The 23,869-nt window shown below is 36.5% G+C and overlaps 1 protein-coding gene and 1 long non-coding RNA gene across 16 annotated transcripts in view; both read right to left on the bottom strand.

Annotated features, from left to right (window-relative positions):
• The window catches only part of LOC116251665 (ABC transporter G family member 33-like), a 40,947-nt gene extending 35,223 nt beyond the window's left edge, over positions 1-5,724 (bottom strand). For 2 of the 12 annotated variants that reach the window (XM_050075594.1, XM_050075591.1), the window contains exons 1-3: positions 5,304-5,713; positions 4,588-4,748; positions 4,341-4,486 (exon numbers count right to left, since the gene is read on the bottom strand). In XM_050075594.1, the coding sequence (XP_049931551.1) occupies positions 4,341-4,486; positions 4,588-4,748; positions 5,304-5,521 (525 nt within the window). In that variant the 5' untranslated portion in view covers positions 5,522-5,713. Of the gene's footprint in view, positions 1-4,340; positions 4,487-4,587; positions 4,749-5,303 lie in introns of all 12 variants that reach the window. The other 10 variants (XR_007572273.1, XR_007572277.1, XR_007572272.1 and 7 more) reach the window with 9 other exon arrangements.
• Positions 5,725-13,330: 7,606 nt separating this feature from the next.
• The window catches only part of LOC116251735 (uncharacterized), a 66,417-nt gene continuing 55,878 nt past the window's right edge, over positions 13,331-23,869 (bottom strand). The window contains exons 1-5 of one of the 4 annotated variants that reach the window (XR_007572294.1): positions 23,224-23,385; positions 21,492-21,656; positions 16,221-16,381; positions 13,933-14,139; positions 13,333-13,830 (exon numbers count right to left, since the gene is read on the bottom strand). This is a non-coding gene — a long non-coding RNA (uncharacterized LOC116251735). Of the gene's footprint in view, positions 14,140-16,008; positions 16,382-21,491; positions 21,657-23,223; positions 23,386-23,869 lie in introns of those variants that run through there. The other 3 variants (XR_007572293.1, XR_004171798.2, XR_007572292.1) reach the window with 3 other exon arrangements.

Raw genomic sequence — 23,869 nt, 5'->3', positions numbered from 1 at the left:
ATCCAATGGAATTTAGAAACCTAAAAGTTGAAAGGTGCATTTACAAACTTGAGAATTTAGCAATGATTTAAGAGAAGTGCGAAATCAAATCCAAAAAAATTGAAGATCTCTAGTGAAATTGAGAAAATTCCAAGAAAATCAATAATAAGAATTTGAAGTCAATTTACAAAATTTTGGAAAACATAGAGTGGTTTCAAAGATTTATAAAACAGGAAATGATTTCAAAGATCCATAAACCATTTTTATCAGTTCTATGACGTTTGATTTAGGGTTTGCATCTAAGAAATAGAACAGAGGTCTAATCTCATCTGGTTTGAGGTGTTGAATTAGGGATTCAGAGCTAATGTTTGAATCAGAGGTCAACACCGATCCGGTCTAGGATGTTGCATGCAGGATTTAGACCAAAGCTTCTGATTGGAGGTCTAGTTTTCTACAGTCTCAAATGCTGGATTGGATTTTGAACTTTAAAACTCGAACCTCTACTTTACACCACGCTAAAATCATTTTAAAAATTCATTCAATCCACTATAACCAACAAACATCAAAATGGAAAAGTGCATTGAAAAACTTTGAGAATTTGACAAGCATTTAGTTAATATTTTAAATCAAATACAAGGAATTGAGAAGATTCGAAGATCTATATAGACAAAGTAATATTCTTCAAGTGATTTCAAAAACTCCTAAGGGATGTGAAAAGAATTTACAGGAAATCAAAAAGCCACCCATCTGTTTCATGTGATCAAATATATGAGACGGGATTTGAAATTTTGATATAAGAGATAGATGAGAGGTTCGATCTAGTCCGGCTTGCCAAATGGAATTTGGGATTCCATCCTAAGATTTAAAATAGAAGTCTGATTTTAAATGGTCTAGGACATTGGATTTTAAAATTATATATATGATACGGATTAGAGGTCTCATCCAATCCGGTTTGGGATGTTGCATTTGGGATTTCGACCAATGGTCAAGATCAGAGGTTTCACCTGATCTGGTCTGGGATGTTGGATTCAAGATTTTCAATATACATATGATACGGATTAGAGGTCTCATCCAATCCGGTTTGGGATGTTGGATTTGGGATTTCGAAAAAATGGTCAAGATCAGAGGTCTCACCTGATCCGGTCTGGGATGTTGCACTCAAGATTTTGGATATATATATGATACGGATTAGAGGTCTCATACAATCCGGTTTGGGATGTTGGATTTGGGATTTCGAAAAAATGGTCAAGATCAGAGGTCTCACCTGATCCGGTTTGGGATGTTGGACTCAAGATTTTGAACAATCAGCTAGAACATAGATCTCACCTTATCAAATGGAATTTGGGGTTCCATCCTATGATTTAAAATAGAAGTCTGATTTTAAATGGTCTAGGACGTTGGATTTTAAACTTATATATATGATACGGATTAGAGGTCTCATCCAATCCGGTTTGGGATGTTGCATTTGGGATTTCGACCAATGGTCAAGATCAGAGGTCTCACCTGATCCGGTCTGCGATGTTGGACTCAAGATTTTGGATATATCTATATATGATATGGATTAGAGGTCTCATCCAATCCGGTCTGGGATGTTGGATTTGGGATTTCGAAAAAATGGTCAAGATCAGAGGTCTCACCTGATCCGGTCTGGGATGTTGGATCAAGATTTTGGATATATATATGATACGGATTAGAGGTCTCATCCAATCCGGTTTGGGATGTTGGATTTGGGATTCGAAAAAATGGTCAAGATCAGAGGTCTCACCTGATCCGGTCTGGGATGTTGGACTCAAGATTTTGGATATATATATGATACTGATTAGAGGTCTCATCCAATCCGGTTTGGGATGTTGGATTTGGGATTTCGAAAAAATGGTCAAGATCAGAGGTCTCACCTGATCCGGTTTGGGATGTTGGACTCAAGATTTTAAACAGTCAGCTAGAACATAGATCTCACCTTATCAAATGGAATTTGGGGTTCCATCCTAAGATTTAAAATAGAAGTCTGATTTTAAATGGTCTAGGACGTTGGATTTTAAACTTATATATATGATATGGATTAGAGGTCTCATCCAATCCGGTTTGGGATGTTGCATTTGGGATTTCGACCAATGGTCAAGATCAGAGGTCTCACCTGATCTGGTCTGGGATGTTGGATTCAAGATTTTCAATATATATATGATACGGATTAGAGGTCTCATCCAATCCGGTTTGGGATGTTGGATTTGGGATTTCGAAAAAATGGTCAAGATCAGAGGTCTCACCTGATCCGGTCTGGGATGTTGGACTCAAGATTTTGGATATAAGGTCAACGCTGATCTGGTCTAAGATGCTGCATGCGGGATTCAGACCAAAGGTCTAGATTAGAGGTCTAATCTTATACAATCTCAAAAGTTGGATTTTGAATTTTAAAATGTGAACCTCTACTTTAGACCATGCTTAAAATTGTTTTAAAAGTTCATGCAATCCAGTGTAATCTAGAAAATTCAATGTTGAAAAGTGCACTTAAAAACTTGATAATTTAACAAGCAGTTAGGAAATATAACAAATCAAATACAATAACTTTAAGGATCTAACAAGAAATTGAGAAAAGTCAAAGAAAATCAAAAGAATTTGAAGTCAAATTGCACATGTTTGGTAATTTGGACAATGATTTCAAAGATTTATATAGACAAAGTAATATTCTTCAAGTGATTTCAAAATTCCCAAGGGATTTCAAAAAAATTTACAAAAAAATCAGAAAACCACTCATTTGTTTATGTGAACACGTGTATGATGTTGGATTCTGATCTAAGAAATAGATCACAGGCCTGACAGTCTGCCAAATCGAATTTAGGATTCTATCCCAAGATTTAAGTTAGAAGTCTAATCTTATCTGGTCTAGGATGTTGGATTTCAAACTTATATTTATGATACGGATCATAGGTCTGATCTGATCCAGTTTGGGATGTTGGATTCGGGATTTCGACCTAAGGTCTAGATCAAAGGTCTCATCTAATTCGGTTTAGGATGTTGGATTCAGGATTTTGAACTAGTAGCTAGAACATAGAACTCATTTTAACCAATCTAAGATGTCGAATGTATATTTTTAATGTGGATGTGAATTTTAAAATATTAACCCCAGTCTAGACCATGTTTAAAACAACATCTAATTACATTTTCCAGTTGAATGAAAAACAGAAAACCATAAAAGAGGCCAGGCTTCACACAGTCTTCCTAATGCAACGACAAATTAAATTCTATAACTAAATATCAAAAATTCAGAAAACCATAAAAGAGGCCATGCTTCACACAGTCTTCCTCATGCAACGACAAATTAAATTCTATAACTAAATATCTAAAATCAAGTTCTAAGATTAGAGATACCAAGCAGCTACAGAGAGAGCATGCATATGGCCTTCAGAAAAACCAAACTACCAAGAAATTGGGAACCCAAGTCTTGAAAACCTTAGGTCATGAGTGATTATGAAAAAAATTGACAATATAAGAAATGAATATATGATTATTCCTTTTACTCAGGAAAGATAACCAGTATCATAAGCATTAATTTTAGCTGATAAATGATAAGCGAACACTTCTTTCGTCCATGTTGACAATATCTCATGATAAAGTCAGTGCCATAAAGTATAAATAACAATGACAACATACCATTCCTCCAATATATTAATGCAATGGGTGTCAATAAGAATAAAAAATGCACAATTCTGAACAGAAGTTGAATATACATTAAAGATTTCTAAGAATGAGTCTAAAAGCCTTGAAGGATATGAATCAACCAATTTGTATCCATTAGCTTACAGAGAAAAACACAAACTGCACATGCAAGATGTACTGTCAGAGTGTCAGTGCAACCACTGCAGGTGTTTGAGGGCAATCCCTTCATGGTTTTATTTGAACCGTCAGGGATATTCCAAGATAAAATAGTATTCCATCGGCTTTAGCAGCTTAGTTTCACAAAATGGCTTAACCTCCCTTTTGTGACTCAATTTCCAAATATGTTTACAGCATGTAGTTTGAACACCATGCAAATTTCATCAGCTTCTTTTCACCTTTATATGAAACAGTTTTACTAATTTTCTGCATAACTTCTCCACCCAAATATCCACTTTATTCAAGACTTACTAAACATGAGATGTACGTGTCCAACAGTAAGAGACACCTACATCTATGCCCAGAGTAACACAGGAAGCAACATATTACATTGTGACTATAAGCTGAAGTCAAATGCATCAAGTATTCTAAACGAAAAAACAATATGCCCAGACTAGATTCAAACAACAAATAGAAATATAGCATATAATCGTATAGAAAAGAAACTACATGCAGAAGATAGAACGTAGCACTTTAGGATAAAAACACGCTGACCTGGTTGGCACTATTATGCAGTGAGACCACCAACAAACCAAACAGAAATGAGGCAGTAAATCGTGAGTATCAGGCATGTTGCAGAATGCCCAACAGCTTGAATGCCCACCTTCCCCATCCATGAGAAATTTAATGTTCAAAGCTGATATTGCAAACACATAGATAAAAGGCATTGTCATTCAAGAAGGAAACAGGAAGAACCCAGCAGCCAAATCATTACCAGAAGAGACCCAACCGCAATACCTGACAAAACACCCAATCTCTGTGGACGGGCTGGTTGGAATTTGAATAGCCGCACGCTAGATGCGATGAATGCACAACAATAATCATAGCACCCAGCAGTCATCTCGACAGTGACGGCCCAGCAACAAACCCAAAGACGATAATGGCGATCTAGCAGCAATCTGAAGCGGTTGTCGCGACTCAGCAGCAAGATCAACAAAACGGCATGCCCAAGCGACAGATGTCAAGAGTGACACAAGTGGCAGACCCAACAGCAACCTAAGGGACGACGGAAGGCGGTAGACCCAGTAAGAACGACAGCAACGACCTAAGCGGTGACCCACAACCGAACCAGCAGGGACCCAAGCGGTGGACTAACCAAAAGCGAAAGCGGCGACCCAAGTGGTGACCAAAGCATCCGACCCAATGGCGAACCAAATGTTAAAAACCAGCAACAACCTCAACGGAAGAACCCAACCAAAACCTCAAAGAAAACCCCAGCCCAGTGCCTAAATGAAAGACCCCAGCCTGAAATGATAAACCCCACGGACTATAGAGAAACCCCAATAGGAAACAACAAACAAAGACAATTGAAGGGTGGAGAGGGCTTCGAACAACCATCACACACCGGCGATGGCTGCCGGCCAAAGGAGGACGCGAACGGACGCCCTCAAAAGTGAGAGAGATAGAGATGTATCAAGCCCAGCAAACAATAGCAGGGAGTGAGTGTATCTTGCCTGCCATGAGTGAGAACCGAGATAGCGGACGGTCCTTTTCCGCCCACACCGATGAAATGCCGCCACACCATCTTCTCATCGCCGGACGTAGAAGCATTGCCCTGCTTCGTGGGTGACATTTCTTTCTGTAATCGACGACGCAGACGGCTTTTCCCTTTTAGGCGCCATAATATGAAGAACGAGAAACCGCCATAAATCAAGAAAGAAGAAACCGCCATAAATCAAGAAGAAAACGGGAAGAAGAGATGGCGCACGCTCTTTGGGATGCTTTCCGGCTACCGAATACGGAAGGAGCTGGCCCCATCGCAAATCCACTTTAAACCCTCTACATCTGGCGAGACCCCGACGCGCACGCCGCGCCCTCCGGTTCACCGGTGGGCAGTGAAACTGTCGATGCAAAGCCAAGAAAAAACATATATGGTTAATAGTATATCGTATTCAATCCATTACGTCGCTACATGAGTAAAATGTTCGCACCCTCTTATATCTTCGTAAGATCTGCACTGCCATGGTTTTACTTGTATTGGTGACCGTTAAATTTGTCAATTTATCATAATTTTGCTACATTTATGTGAAATAATTGGAGTTATTGTAAGAAAACTTTGATTTATTCACATCACATCGAATAGTTTTGTTATGTAGTTGCACAAAATAGTGGGCAAGTTAGGCTTTATTATCCTTCTTGTGAAAGTGAAGCTTGGAATGTGACCAAAATGTATATCTATGTATGTCATATATATAGAAACGGAACCATGTCTCCGGTATTTATTTGTTAAAACAACAATCAGATGTTGTCTTGTCTTATTATTTATTTTACTTTGAGAGAAATAGGTGTTGAAAAACGTGTCTCAAAGGGATTACTAGTTGAGCAAGATAATTATTTCATCATACATAGATGAGAGCTCATGCTCCGACCTAATTCCTTGTTTCTATAGAATAAGTGACATACTTTTGGTGTCTCGAATGTTGTTCCTACGACACTTCAACTTACTGTTAGTGTGCCCTTGTTTATAGCACAAGGAAATTGACACATCAATTATTAAAACAAAAACTGACTGCCTAATTTATATATAAGTATTTTTATTATAGTTTTAGTTATAAATATCTTACATATCAAATTTTTGTATTTTATGATCTTTTATTAAAATCAAGTCGGGCCCAGGTGGCAGGTGCATGAGGCAAATTGAATAAAAACCAACTTCATTTGGATTGGCCCGGCCGGCTTGATGCACAGCCCTAACAACACACATTTGTAACCTACATGAGGATGCATAAGCGGGTGCAATTGCAAGCTGATTAGGCTAGGTGAGGATGCAGACACATTGAACAGGCTGCGCTATTTGAAGCCAAGAGTTGGTTCAGCGCGGACCATTCGAAGACCAACTGAGTTATTGCCTTAGAATGAAGAAAACCGCGTGAAAGGATAACAAGATCGTTGCCCTCCTTGGCATCATAAGTGGGAAACAGTATCTTTAAGGGCCCATTTGATGGGAAGGATATTTCATGTAGCATTGGAAATAAATATAAATTTTTTAACCGTTGAGCTCTCAAAGTATTAATTAATCCAACGATTCTCTTTTTTCATCTTTTATTCTTATCAAACTAAGAAATTTATTTCCTGAAACATAAACTCAAGTCCAACAAACACAAAGGGGGTCTTGGAAATCTAGATTTTGTTTAGATTTCTTTAATTCCTTAAATAAGTTTTTAAAAACTTATTTCCAACTCTATATTTCTAATGCATCAAACGGCCTCTAAAAGAAAAAGAAAATTATAAGAAGTGTATTTCTTTTTTTTATTGCAAAATGAAATTATTTATTTTATTTAATGCTTGACAATTAATTTAGCTGAATCCCTAAATCGGCTAATATAAAAAAGTTAACATCTGATTAAAAAATTAACCCAAACGTAGATTTTTGAGAATGATGTAGAGGCAAATCCAAATTTGGTTTTAAACAACCATCAATATAAATACCAGATGTTTTAAATGTAAAACAATGAGAATTAAGGTCAAGTAATTGGTTTTTTAAGTCAAATATTGGAAGCTGAGAAAGACAGCGACTGACCAATACACTAAATTAAATTTTACAGATCAAACAAGTTAAGAAAACCAAAAAAGGACAGCTTTCTGTCCATAATAAGTCCTAAAGTTAGTTATCATGTCTATTTTATAAACAAAAAACGGTCTAAGCAATTGATAATATAACAAGCGAGAAGCACGTCCTACAAGTTTTGTCAAGTTCACAACTTTTGATTTTGAAGATAAAAATTGAACCTATATTAGTCACATGATGAATATTGTGCAAAACTTACTCTTTCCATTCAAATAATCCCAGAGTAAGAGTTCGTTTAATATTTGATCTGCCTGCCATGTGCAGATCCAGATAACAGGTTCCATTCATGAAGCAAACGGTACCTTTGAAATGCCTTCAATCTCGAATCGGAATGCCACTATACAACAAGTTGAAGTCCAGTCTGGTCAGCAATGATCCTACTTGTGTGCTTGACGCTTTCGAGCGTGACTGATTAGTCTTAGAAACTTGATCACCTCGCAGCATCCCCAGTAACCATATTGACAACGCTCTTCTTATTGCACCTCACACCAGTATCAACCGAACTAACATATGACAGTAGATTCAGCAGAAGAAAGTACGGCAGCACCAGTAAAGATGCATAAATTGCATTCTGAATATACAGGGTTGCATCTCAAATCTCCCCTGAGTTGAGACTCATGCGAACTTCATAAGCAAGAGATTTTACATATATTGTTCTCACATCAACAATTTGACAGAATCATGAATGTAAACTAATGAGACCCTCAAGTCTGAAGTCGAGAACAACAAATATCATTGGAAAATCTGCTTTTGAAGACAAGATTTTACACCAGTCCTCTTTGGGTTGAAGATGTAGTGTTATACAAGGCTCGTTTATTCACTTGTTATTTAACTATCTGCTTAATTTCATTGAACGTCAGTGCAATTACTTCAGACAGATCTGCACTCCCACAATCAATTAAATACCAGATGCAACGTTTCTTTTCTGCTGATTCAATTGAGATGCAACCTGTACTAAATTTCTTTAAATGTCTCGGCACACCTGTAAATGATCCCAAAGACTTCCCTGATTTCTAAACAATACTGACAGACCCATGCCGTCATGTCTCGTGAATGTGAAAAAATATAATTACCAGAACTTACATCAAATTTGAACGGTAATAGGCATATTTGAAGGTATGGGAATCTTGTATTTAACTGCTTGAATTATATATAAAACAAAAGCTAAACGAAGCACTTCAAATTCAAGCTGATTCTTGTTAAACAACAAGAACGGAAGACATGCTTGGCAAAAAATCACCGTTATAGCTCAATAGCGGCGACGAAGACTACCGGTATTTGTCTATACCGGTGCGTTTTTCGGACGCTATACTTGCTTATACCGATGATACTTTCCCCCGCTAAATCATACTTTTACCGGTGCTGGTTGTCGCCGTTGGAAGTATTCACCGCTGTAGACCTATAACGGTGATATTAGCCACCGGTATACGTTATTAAAACTAATCATGCAAACCGGCTGAAAATACAGCCGGTGTTATTTGGAGCGCACGCCCCAGTCCGTGAAGCGTGCACCTAAGGTGCCAGGCTGCCAGCCTACCTCTCTTCTCTCTCTCTCTCTGGTAATTTAACACATATATCTTTGATGCTAAAACACATTTATCTGTTTAATAAACTGTTTATGAAAAATCGACTTGATATGTTGATTTCTGCACTGAAGGTACTTGCACTCTTTCATACTCAGACTTCCTAATATCGGATAGTTTGTCATTCTAATTGGCTTCATTGTTCGCAGTCCACATTATTTCCTATTTCAATTGTTCAATTTCGTTTAGCATTGAAATTATGTTTATTTAAGTATGTAGAATCTTGATCAGTTACCTCTACCTCTAGCTGACAAATGCAAAGCGCTTGGAGGAATTCATGTCGAACATGGGATTTTCTGCGGGTGTTTCTCGTAATATGATTGCACATAAATGAAGGAAATGTTTTGAGGAATCGACCTCAGTTTGATGCCTGAAATCTAGGATGCCTGTGGTATTGCACCTGATCATTCCGCAACCAATGGAAGTTGGGACTTGCTTCTGAAGTGTGCACGAGCAATCCAACAACAACCACCATTCACCTTTGGCAGCTACATCATTTGCCATTCTTCATATTGCTGTTCAGAAGCATGTTGGTGTTTGCATGAAAGAACTCCCTCAAAATTGATTCCCTTAAATTCCCCTCTACGAAACAGAAAAGGTCCCTTGCAACAGACAAATTATGGATATCAAACCAAACATATAGTGACCATGAACCAGAGAGGTTTTTATAGAGACTAACATGAGTATGTCTAATATTTGAACAGTTAACCTAGAGCTTAAAATGTGAACTAAGAACTCACTAAAGAATACAAGCCTTGCTCTCAACCAAACTAGTTCAGATGATTCCCTCTTCCCTTCTGGTTTATGTTACCATGTATGCACAACCTCATGAACGAAGTTCTGCTAGGAAACCTAATAAGGATTAAGTAAGTCTCCAGCAAACTTAACCACCTAGATTTTCAATCCCTTTTGTACACATCTCTAAGACTCAGTCTGGGCCAAAAGCCCATCATTGATAAGCAAAATACATCAACAGCAACCACAATCAAAGAAATGGAAGTTGCAATACTATTGATTTTAGAATGTCTCAATCGAAATAGAACCACCAACATAATTGATGGTTTGAAGACATATTATGGCCGAACACAACTAGCTGCATCAATTGGATTATGGTGGCCTATTCAATGAGCATCGTCAACTTATGGACTAACAGTTTTTTTTCAAAATCAAAGCCAGAAACTTACCAAGAGCAACATTATCCACGAGTTAATGTGAATGAATTATGAAACAAGATCAATGGTAAACTCTCATGCATCCTTCCAACTTCATCTTCCGTCAATGTTATAAATAACATATAACTACGAATGATCAGAGAGCTTCCATGATCAGATATGGACCCCACATTTTTTTTTTCTTACAGAGCTGCACATGGATCTAGAAGCGACTATGGTACAGGAAACGTCACATGACCAAAGTCAATGCATCATCTATCAAATGGATAAATAGAATACGTAGTTTACCTTGATCTATGATTTCAAAATTACAAAAACAAGAGACTTCTTAATTAAAAAGTTAAACATTAAACAAACAATTTAATATATATATATAAAAAAAAACCTTGTCATTGTAAACAGAGGTTCATGAATTGAAAAAGTTGAAAACAAATGCAACTGAATCTGAACGGGTTCTTGTTCCTGATAGTTGATTGAGATGTGATTCATCATCAATCAACAGAATTTGGTTGATATTCAAGACACGCTTGAAACGTTGCCAAATTACATAATGTAGGTTAGGTTCAAAGTTGCATATAAAAAATAGGAAAAATTTCCCTCCATGAACATCCATAACAAGTAAATGCTGTCTATGCTACTACGTATGCAAAGATCATTAGAAGAATCTGAATGACCAGTAAAATTCCTCTCAGTACTTAATAGTTATCGAAATAAATAAGTTCTTATTATGCATGATTACTCCTTGGAATCTTCAAATAACTTACTCATCAAATTTGAGCTTCTATGAAATCTTTAATAACAAATATAGACCCAAATATGCCCTGGAAGTTCTGTGTCAGTTTAGGTGAAGTCAGCCTATATTTTACCTTCCGCTTTGAATGCGTAATAAATGTCTTTCAGGAAACTTAACATTCAACCTTAAAAACTTTAAAGAACATCAAGTGAATTGGACAGTTTGTTGGTTGGCAGATGAGCATCTTGGACATCAACAGGGCAAGTTTAAGGGTGATAAACAGCTTTGAAGGGCAGGCATCTTGGATTGTTCTTGGTGGTCAAGCTTCTATGTGCATGTGCGTGTGCGTGTGCGTGTGCGTGTCACATGAATGGTTTGATGATTGATTAGCTACTTATGCTGAATTGGTTTTGACTTCAAGTATGTGTTATTAGTAGGGATGTTCACAAGCCGAGTTAGAGGGATAAAGAATATATTCTAACTCGTTAACATGTTATATCTAATACAATTAGTAGCACATAAGAATGTAGAGACAGAAAAAAAGAAAAAAGAAAAACAGAAGGAAGGCTTCAGCGAAGAAATCTATATTGCAGCTGGTTGACAGAAGGAGAGCATATTTCATTGCACAAAAGTGTAGAAGACAAATATCCGCTGCAATTTTGTGCAACAAACAACCATACATCCTTCAGAAAGCTTAACGATCGCGGCAATGCGCACAGATGAGAGATCGGAATCCTTAGGAGTTCTAGCTTTTCAAGGGACGCACAGCTTACAACATACACACCACGTGTCGCATTTGAAAGACCTAACCAGGCCCTTCCGATGGATGAAAGATTAGACACAGACGCTAACAGAGAACGAGAGCGAGACGATACATAGAAACCTACAGGCTACAGAACTGGAACGGCAATGTGTCATGGGGTCGTACCTTGGAAATTCAACCAAAGAGAAAGGGATTGTCGATGTTCTTCTTTCTTCCATCATAGCATCTCGGAACCTCGACCTTTCATCATCTTCATCTACATCGGTGTCTATCCCCAAATCCTCCCACATCTTTGTCGTTTGAACAATCGGAAGTACATATATGGAATTGATAGGCTGATAACAGGAATTGACAAATTTTAATTCGAGGAAACCAACCGCCGTTAACAAAAGGCCAATTGTGCACAAACATACTATGCCATATACACCATTTGCACCGTTTACGTTATTGATTTGCACTTTCATTCTGGAAACCATATTGCCATTCCAAACATCGGCATCCATTCAATTTAATTTGAAATAATGATCCAAGTTCTTGTTATAAAGCAAATAGACAGATGCGACGTGGTTCTGCAGCTAATTTCGGTCAATCTGGATAAATGCCAGAAAGGAGACGCCGAAAATGAAGAAACACACATTCAGAACCAGAAACGATTCATGAATGAAATAACAAAAACCCAACCATTACACCGAACTCCGTGAATCGAATGTAAAGTTACCGGTAATTGAGATAGAGAGGAGATTAGAAAGAAACAGAAAATAGGCACGTTTGAGCCACATTACCTCAATCTTGTGAATCTGATTCTGCTTGGCATTTAGTGATGCAAATCTTTGTTGGAAAAAAAATTGTTTCATCCCTCGGATGAGATAGCGATCTAGATTTGAGAAAGAGAGGGAGTTGTGACGATTAATCGTGAGAGATGACAAGCAATGGAGCGTAAGGAGGGAAGAGAGAGAGAGGCAGAGGCAAGAGAGAGACAGCGGAGGATTTAGGGTTTCGAAGAGAAACGAAAGAAAGATGCCACAGCCCACAAGGATTTATGGTGAACAGACTCACAGAGGTGTTTTCGGAAGTGTAAGAACTTCTAATAGATGGATTTAGGATGGGCCGGTTCTAGATCTAATTTCTATTGTAGTGAACCTTCGGCCTGAGCATTGAGAAGTTCACTTCCTTGTGATTTTTGCGGACTAGCATATTTTTTTTCTGTTGGGCAATGAGTTACTCTCTTTTTTGTAAGCAAAACTTAATAATCGAAACATCGCAAAGTTAAGTAGACCTCATCTCAAAATGCAAAACCAACAACACCACTTAATCTAAACGAATTGATAATGTCAAACCAAATCTCAAAAAAGAAGATAATGAAAGAGAAGGGAAATTAGTTACCCAGATTCAATAAGAAATTAAGAAATAGTCAGATAGGAGTAGGACGCTACACTTTGGTCCATATGTGCATGCATCCTTTCGAAAAAACAAGAAAAGGAAAGGTTTTTTTGAAAAAAAAAGAAAAAGAAAAAATGGTTGTAAAAAAGGTACTCCATAAATAAAAGGGAAAATTTTAGTAACTAGAAGAGCAAAGGTACCTCAAACGAAAATGTAAGTTATTTCACTTACATAGTAAAAAGAAAGTGGAAAACGCCACATCTTTTAGGTACGTGGTCGATTACAGGGGACCGGACAAGCTATTCATATGAGCGAAGGGTAAACTACAGTCGTTACATTTCTGGGTTGGGCCCGCAGAGGATCAAATCTCTCGTGTCTATGGCCTCTGTGGAGCTTTTGGGGTTTGTCATAGGGAGATCAGATTGAACCACTGCAAGTGCCTCGGCGGGTTCGAGCCTGCATTTTTTACAGATTGGGAGCTAAATGATTGGTCTGGAAGGTGCAGCAGGAAGAAAAAGTTGGGCTGCAAAAACCGACCAGTTTGCCTTGCAGACGGGGATGAGGCGTCCTTCCAATCCCAGTGTTGTAACAGTAGCGGAAAGCACCGAGGGATGTAGATCGGCTTGCTTGAAAGCTTCCTCATGGACAGCCTGTGTGTTCCCTGTGGAAAGGAGATATTTTCGATCTACAACAGTTGTCTGATGGAAGTGTTGACGCTATTTACATTCGACTAGCAGAGTTTGAGACACCCAACAATGAGCCCGCTTCCCTGATCAATGGGTCTGCAATTGGAGGTCATTTCAGCTAGTATGCGTCTAATTAAGAGACAGAACGAGAGAGAGTTGCCCCCAATGGCAATAAAGCTTGCTGATCACGCATCCCACCTGATAGATATTTGATTTGAATGGTCCCGTTCTTGAAGCTAGTGAAGAGAGAAGCAGGATAAGTAACCATGGCCGTCATTGTCAAAATATTGACCATGACAATGTGTTGCCGACAGCCAAAAACCCAAGAAAAAAACAATCTTCGATTTAGTTCGCAGCAATTTCAGATCCTCGTCCGTCCTTGAAAGGCAAACCATTTTTGTGAACCTGCATGAGAAATAAAAGATTACAAGACAAACAAACATAAAAGAGAGAATTGCACAAGAAGAAAAGCAGACAAGTTTTACTTTCTCACTATACAAACTAACGAGTTTCCGAATTTTCTCAAGCTTGCTTCTGTCTAAGACACTCGCCTATATGAAGCGAGTAGAGATTGCCTGGTTCAGTTTCTTTTTTGGTTAGTCTCGAGAAGGCACTATTGATTTATTTTACAGCTAGAAGTAATCCCAATGGTTGTAACTCTATTTACTGACGATGGTGATATGTTTGAATCCTTGACACATCTTTTCATTGAACATGTAGGTTCCGTCGGCACTGGAAGCGGCAATGACTCGCCCACAAGCATGACAAGAACGGAAGACATAAAATGGCAAAAGCCACCGCTATACGTCAATGCCGGGGAACAAATGAATCGGTATAAATCTATAGCAGTGATTTACCTCGCCGCTAGACTAACTTATACCAGCGATTAGCCTCCCCGCTATATCCCACTTATAGCGGTGACAATTAGCCCCGCTATATATCTTCGCCGCTATAGATCTACAACGGTGATACTAGCCACCGGTATATCATATTATAACCGATTTTGCAACAAATAAAACATACTGCCATTTTCATTTGAAGCGCACACCTCCATGAATGAGGCGTGCACCTCAGGTGCCGGCTTACCCCTCTCTGTCTCTTCCTCTTGGTTTTGTGATTAATGCTTCTATATTGTCATATTTCATAATTTTTTTGTTTACTCTTTGGTGCAACAATGACAAATAGGAAGGGGATTGCTAACATATCCAACGAGGTTTATGCTTATACAGGTCTGTTCATACTCAGAGTTCCTAATATTCGATATTTTGTCACCCTAATTTGTTTCATTGATCAAAAGTTGCAGTCCACATCATTTCCTATTTCAATTATCGAATTTCCTTTAACAGTGAAATTACATTATTTGAGTCGATCAGTTACCTCTACCTAAGATATGCAATGCAAAGTGCTTGGAGGAAATCGTGTCAAACATGGGATTGTCTGAGGGTGCTTCGCACAGAAATGAAGGACGTTTTGAGGAATCAGCCTCAGTTTGTTGCGCCTTCACAACAAAAGTGTGCATGAGCAATCCAACGACAAACATCATTCACCTTTAGTAGCTATCTCATTGTCATCCTTTATATTGCTGTACGGAAGCCTCTTCGTGTTTGCATGAAAAAAATACAACAAAATTAATTCCCTTAAATTCCCCTCTAGAACAGGAAGGTCCCTATAGCTGATAAATTATGGATCTCAAAACCAAATATATAGAGACCATGAACCATAGAGATCTTCACACAGATCAACAAGATTATGCCCAATAATTGAAGTTTTGAACCCTTAACCACAGAGATTTTCACAAAATAGTGTTAACTGCCAGTGAGGTGCTATACAGGAAAAGATAACTGTAGTGAGGAAACCGAACAAAAAAAAAAAGACCAAAACACTGGAAAAATAAGACCGAAACACTGGCGGCAAAAGCAAGTGGCCCGATTCTCATTCAATTGTTGATTTTCCTAAACCTGATCCTTAAAAGCCAGAACAAGTCAAGGTTGGAACCCTAGGCACATCCCCACAACAATCATGCACACTACAAGAAGACCAAGTACGACTAAAATCGAAACCCTTGTGGTTGCTTCTAAGGATCCGTTGAAATCAAACCCTCTCCTCCGTTTGATGTTAAATTAGAACTTTCCTATTTCAATTAGGTCCATAATTTGACAAAGGCATGAAGCTTAATGAGCAAGCCACACAAGATCAACGAGAGACAACACAGAATTAGCGAAGACCGAAGCCTTTAAAAAAAGCTTAACGATCGCGCCAATGCGCACAAATGAAAGATCGGAACCGTAAAGAGTTCTAGCTTTTCAAGGGAGACGCACAAGCTTACAAAATGCACACCACGTGAATCGCATTTGAAAGACCTAACCAGGCCCTTCCCATGGATGAAAGATTAGATACAAAAGCTAAAAGAGAACAAGAGCGAGACGACATACACAAACCTACAGGCTACAGAACTGGAACTGCAATGTGTCATGGGATCGTCGTACCTTGGGAATTCAACCAAAGAGAAAGGGATCGTCGATGTTCTTCTTTCTTCCATCATAGCATCTTGGAACCTCGATCTTCATCTACCTCGGTGTCTATCCCCAAATCTTCCCACATCTTCGTCGTTTGAACAATCGGAAGTACATATATGGAATTGACAGGTCTGATAACAAGAATTGATAAATTTTAATTCAAGGAAACCAACTGCCGTTAACAAAAGACCAATTGTCACATACACACTGCCATATACACCATATTGCACCGTTTATGTTACTGACTTGCACTTTCATTTTTGAAACCATATTTCCATTCCAAACATCGGCATCCATTCAATTTAATTTGAAATAATGATCCAAGTTCTTGTTATAAAACAAATAGACAGATGCGACGTGATTCTGAAGCCAATTTCGGTCAATCTTGATAAATGCCAGGAAGGAGACGGCGAAAATGAAGAAACACACATTCAGAACCAGAAACGATTCATGAATGAAATAACAAAAAACCCAACCATTACACCAAACTCCATGAATCGAATGTAAAAGTTGCCGTTAATTGAGATAGAAAGGAGATTAGAAAGAAACATAAAATAGGCAAGTTAGAGCCACATTACCTCAATCTTGTGAATCTGATTCTGCTTGGCATTTAGTAAAGCAAATCTTTGTTGGAAAAAAAATAGTTTCATTCCTTGGATGAGATAGCGATCTAGATTTGAGAAAGAGAGGGAGTTGTGACGATTGATCGTGAGAGAGGGCAAACAATGGAGTGTAAGGGGGGGAGAGAGAGAGAGACAGAGGATGATTTAGGGTTTGAAGAGAAACGAAAGAAAGATGCCGCAAGGATTTAGGATGGGCCCGTTCTAGATCTAATGTCTATTGTAGTGAACCTTCCGCCTGAGCATGGAGAAGCTCACTTCCTTGTGATTTTTGCGGACTAGCATATTTTTTTCTGTTGGGCAATTAGTCACTGTTTTTTGATCTCTGTTACTCTTTCTGCAAAACTTGAGCAATCAAAACATTGCAAAGTTAAGTAGACCTCATCTCAAAATGCAAAACCAACACCACCACCTAATCTAAACTAATTGATAATATAAAAACAAATCTCGAAAAAGAAGATAATGAAAGAGAAGGGAAATTAGTTGCCCAGATTCAAGAAGAAATTAAGAGATAGCCAGATAGGAGTAAGACGCTGCACTTTGGTCCATAATGAATATAGAGGGTTGCATCTTAAGTCCACCCAGAGTTGAGACTCATGCCAACTTTAGGAACAAGAGATTTTACATTTATGGTTGTCACATCAACAATTTGCCAGAAATATGAATGTAAACTAAAGCGACCCTGAAATCTGAACTTTAGAAGGGAAATCTGATTTTAAAGACTAGATTTTACACCAGTATTGTTTCTGTTTGGATAGAGGATGTAATGTTACACGATCTTACAACTCCCGTTTATTATTTAACTTTTCGCTTAATTTCAATTGAACGTCAGTGCAATTACTTCAGAAAATCATTAGACAGATGATAAAATCATAAAAGTAACACAAAGACAACTGAAAATAAGGCCTTAGACGAATAGCTATGCACCACAGCATCTATGTCACACGGACACGGCAAAATAGCCCACGTATCCGTGTCGACAGGCAGACACGGGGATACGGGGGCGGACACAGCAAGGACTCGGCAAAAAATAAAAGTCATTAATTTAATGTTTTTTTTTTCATTTTATCAATTTTTTATGATGCATCCAATTATTTCCATGAACAATCATTTCAGATATTCAGTACTTTTGTGATAAAACACATTTTCTAACAAGATTGTAAGAGTGAACTATTAATTTAATGTTTTTTTTAATCTTATCATTTTTTATAATATTTAATGTAGCCGTGTCCGCGTATCCAAAAAATTTGAAATTTGCCGTATCCGCACCCGTATCCCCATATCCGCACTCGTATCACATCCGCACCCGTGTGACATAGAACAACATAATATTTATTCACCAAACATTAATCTCACGTCTATAAAGTATGAAATACTAACTATTATTAACTTATAGTGTAATGCTTATTAACCCCTTTTATGGAAACAAAACATCAAACTAAAAAATCAGTCCTCAGCCGAAGAGTCACACACAAAACATGGATTCCAGAGAAACTAAAAAAAAAATCAGAAATACACATAACGCATTAAGTATTCCATGGCATAGAAAATCCAAAAACAAAAACTAAAGAGTTTCCAATGGACAGAATGCATAGCTTTGTTTCTAACGGACAGAGTTTCTGATGGGACAGAACACATAGCTAACAAAAAAAAAACAACCAACAAAAAGCCAAGGCACAAGAAACTAAAAAATCCAATGCAAATAGACTTAACATCATAAATCTTTCATCTTAAAAAAATCAGAAATCATAAATGATAAAATCATAAAAGTAAAACAAAGACAACTGAAAATAAGGCCTTAGCTGAATAGCTATGCACAACAGCATAATATTTATTCACCAAACATTGAATCTCACGTCTATAAATTATGAAATACTAACTATTATTAAGTTATAGTGTAATACTATACAAACCCCTTCTATGGAAACAAAAAATCAAGCTAAAACATCAGTCGTCAGCCGAAGAACTATGTACAAAACATGGATTCCACAACAATTAAAAAAAAAATCAGAAGTACTGTAACGCATTAACTATTACACGGCACAGAAAATCTTAAAACAAAAACCAAAGAGTTTCTAACGGACAGAATGCATGGCTTAGTCTCTACCAAATAGAGCTTCTGACGGGACAGAATGCATAGCCAAAAAAAAAAAAAAACAACCAACAAAAAGCCATGGCACAAAAAAAATAAAAATCCAATATAAAAAGACTGAAAAATCCAATGCAAATAGATTGAATAATCCAGTGCAAATAGACGTAAATAAAAAATCTTTCATCTAAAAAAAATTATAATTCATAAATGATAAAATCATAAAAGCAAAACAAAGACAACTGAAAATAACGTCTTAGGTGAATAGATATGCACAAAAGCATAATATTTACTCACCAAACATCAAGTTATAGTGCCATACTATAATAACCGCTAACCCCTTCCATAGAAACAAAACACCAAACTAAAAGATCAGTCTTCAGCCGAGAGCAATGCACAAAACATGGATTCCACAGAAATAAAAAAAACAATCAGAAATACACATATAATTAAAAAAAGTTATAAAATTTGAAAAACAAACTATTATTAAGTTATAGTGTAATACTAATTAACCCCTTCTATGGAAACAAAACATCAAACAAAAAAATCAGTCTTCAGCCAAAGAGCTATGCACAAAACATGGATTCCACATAAATTAAAAAAAAAATCAGAAATACACGTAAGGTATTAAATATTCCATGGCACAGAAAATCCAAAAACAAAAACCAAAGAGTTTCTAATGGACAGAATGCATAACTCAGTTTCTAACGGACAGAGTTTCTGATGGGAGAGAATGCATAGCTAAAGAAAAAACAAAACAACCAACAAAAAGGCTAGGCACAATAAAATAAAAAACCCAACATAAATAGACTGAAAAATCCAATGCAAATAGACAGAAAAATACAAAGCAAATAGACTGAAAAATCGAATGCAAATAGACTTAACATCATAAATCTTTCATCTTAAAAAAGTCATATTTCATAAATGACAAAATCATAAAAGTAAAACAAAGACAACTGAAAATAAGCCCTTAGCTGAATAGCTCTGCACAACAGCATAATATTTATTCACCAAACATTGAGTCTCACGTCTATAAAGTATGAAATAATAACTATTATTAGTGTCATACTTTATTAAACCCCTTCTATAGAAACGAAACATCGAACTAAAAGATATGAACAAAACATGGATTCCAGAGAAATTAAACAAAAATAAAAATCAGACATACACATAACGCCTTAACTATTTCACAGCACAGAAAATCCAAAAACATAACCCAAAGAGTTTCTAACGGACAGAATGCATAGGTCAGTTTCTAACAGAGAGAGCTTCTGACGGGACAGAAAACATAACTGAAAAAAAAAAACAACCAACAAAATCCAAGGCGCAATAAATATAAAAATCCAACACCAATGCAAATAGACTGAAAAATATAATACAAATAGACGTAACATCATAAATCTTTCATCTTAAAAAAAATGATAATTCATAAATGATAAAATCATAAAAAGCAAAACAAAGACAACTGAAAATAAGGCGTTAGCTGAATAGTTATGCACAACAGCATACAATTTATTCACCAAACATTGAATCTCACGTCCATATAAGTATGAAATACTAACTATTATCAAGTTATCGAGTTATACTATATTAACCCCTTCTAAAGAAACGAAACATCGAACTAAAAAATCAGTCTTCAGCCGAAGAGCTATGTACAAAACATGGATTCCACAAAAATAAAAAGAAAAAAATCAGAAATACACGTAACGCATTAACTATTCCATGGTACAGAAAATCCAAAAACAAAAACGAAAGAGTTTCTAACTGGCAGAATGCATAGCTCCGTTTCTAATGGACAGGGTTTCCAACGGGACAGAATGCATAGCTAAAAAAAAAACCAAAACAACAAAACAAAATGCCAAGACACAATAAATTAAAAAATCCAACACAAATAGGCAGAAAAATCCAATGCAAATAGACTGATCCAAATAGACGTAACATCATAAATCTTTCATCTTAAAAAAAATGATAATTCATAAATGATAAAATCATAAAAGAAAAACAAAGACAACTGAAAATAAGGCCTTAGCTGAATAGCTATGCACAACAGCATAAACAACCCAGGCTCTAATACCATGAAAAGAAGACTGATAACAGTCACATACACAAACCCACAACAATCTCACAATGATGGGCACTAACGCCAAATCACAAAGGAAATGGAGAATAAGAATAATGTAATTGAAATCCGAAGAAGCTGTAAAAACAGAATATTTACAAAAAGATATCATGGTCTATATATACATCCAAAAATAATAAAAAACAACGAAGTATGAGAAGAACCACCCACTGGACTAGCTCCAACTCAGCTGAAAATATAATAATACAGAAAAATAAAGAATCTAAAAGAGTTACATATATTCACGTATACAAGCATGCATATTAAATGTACACCCATCCACCCACCCACACACACATATGTATATATGAGGCTCTCATATGTATTAAACACAAAAAAGATCATGCATAATATATATAAGAAAAACCGTCAATCCTAGTGATTGTTCAACTGTTTGGGAAAAAGAACAATACCTCCTAATAAAAAATTTTCCATATTGATCGTGAAAGAAGTTCATGAACCATCCAGGCCGCTAGTTGCCAACACATGACCTGCTGTCCATGCCAAAGTAGCCTGGTCAATGCACGAAGTTCAATCGCGCGTGAACTACTGTAAGGATTTGAAAGACCCATTTCTAGCTACAGACAACAAGAAATAAGTGAGTTGCACACATCATGACTAAAAAAAGGTATATGAAAAAACATCATATAAGTTCCAGGAGATGCACGCCCTAGGATCTAAGAAATAGATGCAACCAACTTAGCTATTATTGACTTTCCAAAATATTTCAACACCCAAAAAATCAAGTACCTAAGAAGAGACGATAAAGTTAGATGAAGGACTTTTCACCATACAAATCAAAACACACACGCCTATTACCACACCTTCCAAAAGTAAGTAGTTCGGTAAATAAATAAATCCAGTCTGAACCTTTACATACAAGATTCCAAAAAGATGATTAAGGGGGTGGTTGATAAGAAGAATATTTTAGATTTTGAAGCTTATATATGTATTTGAACTCAACATCATGTCCTTTTTTTAAATACGTGATTATATTTAATATTTGACTGTTCAATGTAGAAACATCATCTATATATATATATATATATATATATATATATATATATATATATAGATCTAAGAAATAGATGCAACCAACTTAGCTATTATTGACTTTCCAAAATATTTCAACACCCAAAAAATCAAGTACCTAAGAAGAGACGATAAAGTTAGATGAAGGACTTTTCACCATACAAATCAAAACACACACGCCTATTACCACACCTTCCAAAAGTAAGTAGTTCGGTAAATAAATAAATCCAGTCTGAACCTTTACATACAAGATTCCAAAAAGATGATTAAGGGGGTGGTTGATAAGAAGAATATTTTAGATTTTGAAGCTTATATATGTATTTGAACTCAACATCATGTCCTTTTTTTAAATACGTGATTATATTTAACATTTGACTGTTCAATGTAGAAACATCATCTATATATATATATATATATATATATATATATATATATATATATATATATATATATATATATATATATATAAATCCACATTACGTTTACAACTACACAAATGTTCGAAAACCACCACACCTAAGTAGTGTAGTTTTTTAAGGTTCTTCTATCATCAAAGAAAAAAGTGCATTTTTAGGCACATCTTTTGCCATAGTCAAAAAATGGAAACTAATATCTTTTACAATTTTTAAAATAAGGGCCATAAGTTCAAGAAGACTGTCAAATAAGGGCCTAAAAAGAACTTCTAGTAATTGGAAAAATAGAAAAAAATAGCAAGAACAATAAGGTATAATTAATTTAGCAATCCGCAACTTTTTCAGATTAAATTGAATTCCAGATTTTTAATTATCATTTCATCAAACAAGTCTTTTTCAATTCTGGAATCAAAATTCCAGGCCATCAAACACAAAAGGAAACCGAAACCAGTCTTCAGCCGAAGAGCTATGCACAAAACATGGATTCCACAGAAATAAAAAAAATAGGAAATACAAGTAACGCGTTAACTATTCCACGGCACAGAAAATCCAAAAACAAAAACCAAAGAGTTTTTGACAGACAGAATGCATAGCTAAACAAAAAAAAAAACCAAAAAACCAACAAAAAACCAAGGCACAATAAGCTAAGGGATCCAACACAAATAGACAAAAAAAACCATCGTTTGTAATCGAATCCTACCGCTGTGGCTGCTTCTCGCCGGTCGGAGATCTGCTGGGTGGCGGAAAACGCACCGGTCCGTCGGCAAGTACCACCTTTCCATCGGACTGGCGTCTTGGAAGTCGGAAATTTGCAAAACCCTAAATGCCGACGAGTTTTCCTGTTTCGACTTCTTTCCTCTCAGTCGATGAAGGCTTTTTAACTTTTAACTTTATCGTTTTATAAAATTTATTCCGCTTATACCATTAAAATGTTTTTGAAATTACAAATAATGCCACCGTGGGGCGTGGGCTCCAAACAGAAGAAGCGTAAAAGAAGACGCGTTTTTTCGATCCGACCGTTTTTTTGAAAAACTGCGTTGGAAATCAAAATCTCGCGTTTTAGAATTTATTTTCGAATATATCTCGTTTTTCTTTACTTTAAATTATCAAATTCTGAAATGAAGTAGCAGATTATTCATTTGATAATCAGTTCTGTTCTTGTGAGCATAAAAACTGTGTATTATCTTGAAATTAAAACAAAGAAGCAAAGCAAACTAAAAAAACGCACTACTTGTGAAGCCTGGTAACATGAGGTCTCTTCTAGAATGAAGAAATTCAATGTGCTAGAATGGTTTCAAGCTTTTGACTGAAATTATACATAAGTTTGAAGTGCTAGAATGGTTTCA

The sequence above is a fragment of the Nymphaea colorata genome, chromosome 1, assembly GCF_008831285.2.
Source record: "Nymphaea colorata isolate Beijing-Zhang1983 chromosome 1, ASM883128v2, whole genome shotgun sequence".
NCBI classification, from domain to species: domain Eukaryota; kingdom Viridiplantae; phylum Streptophyta; class Magnoliopsida; order Nymphaeales; family Nymphaeaceae; genus Nymphaea; species Nymphaea colorata.
This window is presented reverse-complemented; position numbering and strand designations above follow the sequence as displayed.